This window comes from Sphaeroforma arctica, assembly GCF_001186125.1.
Source record: "Sphaeroforma arctica JP610 unplaced genomic scaffold supercont1.831, whole genome shotgun sequence".
In the NCBI taxonomy this organism is placed as follows: Eukaryota; class Ichthyosporea; order Ichthyophonida; genus Sphaeroforma; species Sphaeroforma arctica.
Genome location: NW_014039727.1, coordinates 29,956 through 37,132, shown reverse-complemented (window position 1 = coordinate 37,132; position 7,177 = coordinate 29,956). Strand labels below are relative to the sequence as shown.

The window sequence follows — 7,177 nt, the reverse complement described above, 5'->3', positions numbered from 1 at the left end:
CCTGTACATATATATGCCTTTTGTATCGATATAATTATGTAGTGTACGATACGAATTCAAAAATGTGCCTATCCCTGTGAAGTAATGAGTACTACAAGTAGAAACAATCTATACATATTCGTGAAACCAAATTAATTATTACTATATACGAATGTTTGATACGCTAAAGCACACGGCAGGCAAAGTGACCCACCTGTTCACGGTAAAAAATTTCCAGACCCTTGACTCCATTCTCCTGTCCATTCTTAATTAAGTCCAGCAGCACCTTGTGCTCGTTCTCATCCACGGCAGCGATGAGCTTCCCCACTCGCTTGGCAGGTATATTATGCTTGGCACAATACTCGTACATCAGATCGAGACCACGCACACAGCACCGTGCAATAGACGATCCGGGTTTGTAGTAGATTCCTGCGTGTATTACCCCGCTGTTATGGTTGGTCTGATGGCCTCCAACTGTGCCGGCATAAAAGATATTGTATACGTATACGTAAGGTGTGTGAGGGGATTAAACATGTCAGTTGCGCTTTCTACAGATAATGAGTTGACTTTGCGTACTTGTGTGTGCGCAGGCCCGCTATAATAAACAAATTAAAGCGCCTTCTCTCCATCCCATTCAGAGAATTTACTGAGGCCACTCAATTGCTACATAGTAAGACTCGGACTTATATTACGATATAAAAACTGTATCGGGTGCTCATACGAACTTTCACAGTATACGCTCGCAAGATTCGACCTATATCTGCCCATAGCTAAGACCGGTACATTGCTATGTATATGACAACAATCGTAATAGATTCACGCACAGCTAGTATTGCACTCGCAGTTTTATTCTTCAAGGTACATATAATTATGGATCAGTCGGGAGGAAATATAAGCCATAGAACACAAGCATTGCTTATATAAAAACATGGAGCACGAATGAAGACTTATGCAGTGCACGCAAGCAAACGAAAGAAAATGGTCGACTCCAGGAACATTTATATCATCTACACAAGTCTGGATACGCAAAAGCGTTCAGAATATCCTCATAAACACAGATGGCACGTTTGAAATTAGTTATTCTTCTAGTCTCTGTGTTATATTCATTACCTTACCTTCACTTTCCTTCTCTATTATAGTAATCGTTTTGTTCGGATATTTCTTCTTGATCTCCCGTGCTGTGGTGACGCCCACTATACCCCCTCCCAGGACTGCGACATCGTATATCTCACCGTCCGGTCGAATAGCAGTGCTATACTTCTTACTAAGAACACTTCCCGCTATGGCGCGCAGAGCTCGCAGAGAGACATGCCGGCTACACGTGTAGGATGCGAAGGCCGACATTGAATATATTAGATTATGCAAGGTTTCGTAGAAGTATGTTATTCTAGCCTACAAGAGAGTCAGTTTCAATTACGTTGCTTGTAGATATCGCACACAGATATTACCATAAGCGTGTTTGTATCACATACGCGTGAGTTCTTCCTCAGGCCATAGCCTACAATATGTCTCTCTCACAGGAGGGTTGAGTGGACATACTCATAGAAGGACCGCGAAGTTCGCTGCCTCTCTCTCTCTCGAGATCTCCTGATTCCCTTTTGCTAAATATGACAATAATTACTGCGTTTTGATTCGTTGGGCGGGGTTTGGTCCTTCAGAACTCTACGGCGATTTGTAATATGTAGGGTTTGGAGCTTGATGGGATTTTTTTTTCAAAATCCATAAAATACATTTTTGTAACCTATGTAAATAACAATATACATACACACATATCCCGAGATATATACATAAGAAGATATATGGTTCAAACGATTCAAGTTTTTGACCTAAATAACAGCATACATATACACATATACCAAGATATATACATAAGAACATATAGGGTTACTACAATTCAAATCCATGACCTACAGGCAATATACATATAAACAAATACCAAGATATATACATAAGAAGACATAAGGTTCATACGATTCAAATTCTTGGTTGAAATAACCATATGATATGTAGTGTATTTATTGATCTATTTTTTATTTGTGGTAACAACTATTGCGGTTGTTGCGTTAAATCCAGGTTAACGCTTTGCAGTGCTTCTATACACCACGCAGGGTATTTGCCGTCCGGATACATGTCCGCAAAAAAATTACGCACGAAGCCCGGGAATCTGTGTAATCAAGAAGAAGACAGACAATAGAATGAGACTACCAACAATGTAAATATGCGAATCCGTCAACAGGGGCATACACACAAAGTACTACCATAGCAGAGAGATAGGCCATGGCTGTGGTGGACAATGCAGTGGGTGAGTGTATACCAAAGGATCAGAGTCTTGCAGAGGGTTTAGCTGTGGTGGCGATGTAGTGCAACGCCTCTTACCACGTACATGCCCGCAGCATTAGGACCGACACTTCGGAAAATGCAGAATGAGAGATGAACCAGTCTTGCATGCCATACTTATCTATGTGAAGATTATGCGCATATGAAAATGAGCATGTGCATACGTATATAAGGGGGTTTCCATCCATTTATGCATAACGGATATAGCACATATACCTGTCTTCCATTATACTTTCGCGGAGTGTCTTCATAAGAGTCAGTTGGTACGCAATGTTGTGTATCGTCACTAGATGGCAAGCGACGGTCTCTTTCGTCACAATCTGATGTAGGTAGGAGCGTGTGTAGTTCTTGCTGTACAAGCGGAGGTGGACAGAAGGTGAGTACATTTACTACCTGAAAAAAAAGTAACAGGTCAAGTATAGTCGGGCAAATGATATGCCCATCATTGAATCCAACTGCGACTTAAAATTAAAGGTGGGTCATTGCAGTCGTTTTACACCGTGCATGGTCATCGAAATACTACGGCCGACACTTCGAAGCGCAATAACACGTGTACTCTCATTGGGTCGTATATACTATCACTGGCAGAGGGGAGCATTCTTGCGGATAGGAAGCTTTATGGCGGAATGATCTAATAGTATTCACCAACTGAGCCTCCTACTACGCCGAATGCGAGGCGGAGGGCTATTCAATATGTGCACGATAGCTTGAGTAATGCTTAACGCATACGAAATCAATCAAGGGATCACATGGCTAGTATGAGCTGTATTGACACGTTCCGACGAGTCAAATATGGTTACTAAGTCACGAAGTAGGTAGCTCATGAGTGTACAGCGCATGTCCAGAAGGGTTGCTTCAATGCCTTCATATATATATGTCATGACCGACAAGCAGACACGCATATACATAATACATACGTACACAATTTACAAACCCTTGTCTTGGGTGCCCGAAAGTGATGATATAGTATGCTCAAATCATACACACACCTTCAGAAGTCAACCACCACACACATACCAAGTACTGCAGGGGCAGTCTTCATCTATCGGCCGCAGGTCGTTCTCATATACTCTTTGCTTTAAGGACATGGTGCCGCTCTTCACCAACGCCGTACCGAAGCGCTGTAAGGCACACAGCAGAAATGCGGCGAGATAGGTTAGGGATAAATACTCGTGTACCACCTGACTATTGCAGGTGATCAGCCTTTCTGGTCAGGTGTGGATGGAGATCAACAAAGTATTCTGCTATGAGCTCTGCATAATTCGCGTCGGTTCTGAAGGTAAAAGTCAGAGACGATGCGCACGGGCGCAAAGTCGATTGTCAACTTAGATGACACTTCGAACGGCGATGCTACGCTCAGCCGTATATGGGTTTACAGATGAAACCGGAAACAGTAGACACCACTTACATTCTATAGCGATAAAACCGGAATCAAAACACAGAGATCGTCGCAAATCCACGTTTGCTTTGTACAAGAACGCCTCTAGGGGGTACCAAGAAAAATTCATCCAAATCAAATTGTGTTCCCGCAGGTGGTCCATCCCATGCTACTATTGTTTCTAATCGGCTGACATGCCCAAACAAAACGTATCTTCCAATAGCGAGCCAGAGAGCCATGTACCCTCTACACAGCACATCAGAGTGGCTGTGCTATTTTGTTGAATTTGAGCAAATGTGTAGTTGTCCAACGATGTCGCGTCACAGAAATGCCCTATCGAACGCAGCAACTTCAAGCAATCGCGGAAAGGATATATATACAATTGCACACCAATCAAGTGTGGGGGCGATAAAGAGTGCCGTGAATACATGTGTAAACGAAGAAGAAACATATTGGCACTGATGACTTACCGCCGTTCGTGTGGGGTATACGCAATCGAACTGGTCTACGCCAAGCGCTACACAAACCACCAAATCGACGGCATACCTGTATTGAGCGAGACAGTACGGACGCGTCTTAAGAGTAGGAAGCCACAAGTAGTATGATATACAAAGCTGACAGCCAATACGGAGATGAGTGAGTGTCTGTGTTAGTACAGGAAATTGTACCATTGCGTTTGCTGTAACTGAAAAAACGAGCAGCACAAAAAGAGAAAACTAAACGGCACTACGAGCATTGCGAGTACTGGAGGTGGCAATGAATTTCCAGAAAACCGTACGCATGCATACTTTGCACTGTGTACCCCCCTTCGCAGAGAATTGGCAGAAAATATAAAATCATACTATCAAACCTGCTACGAATTGCAGGGTAGCACACAATTGTATATGGCATACTCGGCAGTAACTTCACACGTGATCAACCCGACCTCAAGTTCCCAACAACGCCTCCCCTTCAGCTCTTCAGTCACATGCACAACATACTCACTCGCTGTACAATATATACACAGCCTCAGTTGACATCGGCCCCTACCCCATATTCTCACTCACCCCACGCCCATGCAATATCTTGGCCTGCCATCCGGCAGGAGGTCAGTGCAGTGACTGACAACCTTGCAGAAAGCATCCTTCTCCTCGCCTCCACTCAGTCCGCCGATGGCGTACCCAGGCAGATCACGCTTCACCATCTCGTCTATACACTTAGTGCGCAGATCCAGATCCAGAGCACCTGCCAAAGCATTAAGAATCAGTCGCGCGCTTCTCGACCGAGCGCATGCAGGGACGTGTGGCAGGCGATGGATGCAAATCCAGGATATTGGTATTGATCATCGGACAAGACTCAGAGTTGTGTCGTTATGTGTTCACATATGGCACCGAATAAGTAGTGGCCGCAATAGCGATATACATTGGATACTCAGATATTGTAGGTGCTTGCATTATCAGACAATATAAGGCGACGAAGCCAACAATCCGCTATACACGTGTTCTATCCAGAACTACATACTCTGAGGAAACAGAACCCGCACGAGTCCAATGCTGGTAAGGCAATAGTGCACTGCACTTATATGTCAGCAGAGCGTGTTTTACGTGACCTCTGGACCCACAGGGGCTGGCGCACACAGTAAAAGTAGCGCCGCTTAAAAAAAAAAAATAAACGGACATATAGGCACGCAAGACACGCACGATAAGATAACGATGCGATTGCAATGTGTTCTGGAGGTCTCGTAAACACAACTGACACATTTTCTGCGCCATACAAGCGCTTGTGCCTATACAACTTATATAGTAGTGACAATACGTAATGATTTCCACTGCTGTCAACCGTATATCTATCACATCTTCTACCATCACCACACACCTTGGATAATAGCATATAAATTCTGCGTTGTTGGATTTTTGTGTGCGGATATACATCTGTCCAGCCATCGGATGGATCTGTACATAGCCTCCTCCACCCTTGGCCCGGTGGTAAGCACGTGTACCACATCATCCAGCTGCATCATGATATCTGATCCGATGGTGTTCTGAAGTTCGATACTTTTCTCGGGCGTCAACATCAGCGACGACCCATCATGTGGCGACTGGAATCTGCAGATCGATAGAGGATTGCACATTCGTACGCATTTCAATATCTTCGCGTGTGCAAACAAGAAAGATCAACGCGTATTTCTCGCAGAAGTTGTTCGTTAACGTCAGGTGAATCGTGCGGTGACTAAATTTGCAGATACACAGTACACGGCCGAGTCGACGGAAGCGGCTGCAATAGAAATTGGTACAAACACTCCAACCTCAGGTACGCACAATCCAACCTCAAGCACACACACCAGTGTTTGTACGACATCTTGACCCCGCCGCGAGGATCACACACTCAACCATTCATTAGATATGCCCGTTCTCGTGCGATTCTACAAAGACATGTTAATATCTCTAACGATACCTACGGAGCAACAGGATTTATGAGCTCACATATTTAAATAAAATGTTCGGACACACAGACACATTTGAATTAGCGGCATGTTTAAAGTGACGTACTTCACCCCGACTTCTGTGATCTCAGCGAGTGACAGAAGAGACACCATTTGGAAACCGCCGCTGTCAGTAAGAAGTGACCGAGGCCATTTCATGAAGTTGTGCAGCCCGCCGACTTCTTCTAGCAGTTCAGGTCCAGGCCGATGTCCAAGATGATATGTATTTGCCAGGCATATTTGGCAGCCCAATTCCTGTGTGGTATGATATTGCGGTGGGAAATATGATAAGCTTTCCATTTCGCAGTGCTATGTGCAATAGCAGGTACGCGGGCGTAGACTAGCAATAGTAAAAATAACAGATACAGAAGGACTACGAGTAAATAGATGAACATCGCACATGTTTACAAGGTACAAGTGTATGTACACCGTGTGATAAACATAAGTCTAACGAGTACTTATATATCACGTAAAAACAAAATGTACATCTTTGTTGCGTTGGTATATAGTATACAAACGCATCTTCAGAGTGTACATAGTCATGGTAAGTGGAGAAGCACAAAAGACCTATCATAGTTGAAGGTATGTATGTATTAATATACTCACACTCCCGCACACATGCACACGAACATACACTCAAATATTATCACGCAAACACACACATACACATACACAGACACAGACACAGACACAGACATAAACACAGACACAGACACACAATAAATATATATATATATATATATATATTGTTTGAAACACGTGCATGTATGCATAGAAACTACTGATAACGTAAATATACCTATCATATATCCCTAATTTATATACACATACATATACATGCAAACATATTTTTTGTAAATATGTGACTAGACAAAAACTCACGTATATTGTGATACAACTATAGGAATTTCGACAAACAAAGAAAACTAAAGAATATATATATATATATATATATATATATATATATATATATATATATATATACTATACTATACGTAATAATATATATATAACTATATATA

General features: G+C 42.9%; 2 protein-coding genes across 2 annotated transcripts in view; both read right to left on the bottom strand.

Moving 5' to 3' along the window:
* Positions 1-1,472, bottom strand: part of SARC_08814 (hypothetical protein) — a gene marked incomplete at its 3' end in the record, with an annotated part of 3,461 nt that extends 1,989 nt beyond the window's left edge. The window contains exons 1-2 of the mRNA XM_014297200.1: positions 1,095-1,472; positions 194-453 (exon numbers count right to left, since the gene is read on the bottom strand). Of these exons, the coding sequence (XP_014152675.1) occupies positions 194-453; positions 1,095-1,323 (489 nt within the window). The remainder of the gene's footprint in view (positions 1-193; positions 454-1,094) is intronic.
* A 444-nt stretch (positions 1,473-1,916) lies between these two features.
* The window catches only part of SARC_08813 (queuine tRNA-ribosyltransferase), a 5,992-nt gene continuing 731 nt past the window's right edge, over positions 1,917-7,177 (bottom strand). Inside the window, exons 2-8 of the mRNA XM_014297199.1 lie at positions 6,223-6,410; positions 5,549-5,778; positions 4,741-4,918; positions 4,165-4,240; positions 3,334-3,437; positions 2,533-2,667; positions 1,917-2,143 (exon numbers count right to left, since the gene is read on the bottom strand). Coding sequence (XP_014152674.1) covers positions 2,026-2,143; positions 2,533-2,667; positions 3,334-3,437; positions 4,165-4,240; positions 4,741-4,918; positions 5,549-5,778; positions 6,223-6,410 — 1,029 coding nt within the window. The 3' untranslated portion in view covers positions 1,917-2,025. The remainder of the gene's footprint in view (positions 2,144-2,532; positions 2,668-3,333; positions 3,438-4,164; positions 4,241-4,740; positions 4,919-5,548; positions 5,779-6,222; positions 6,411-7,177) is intronic.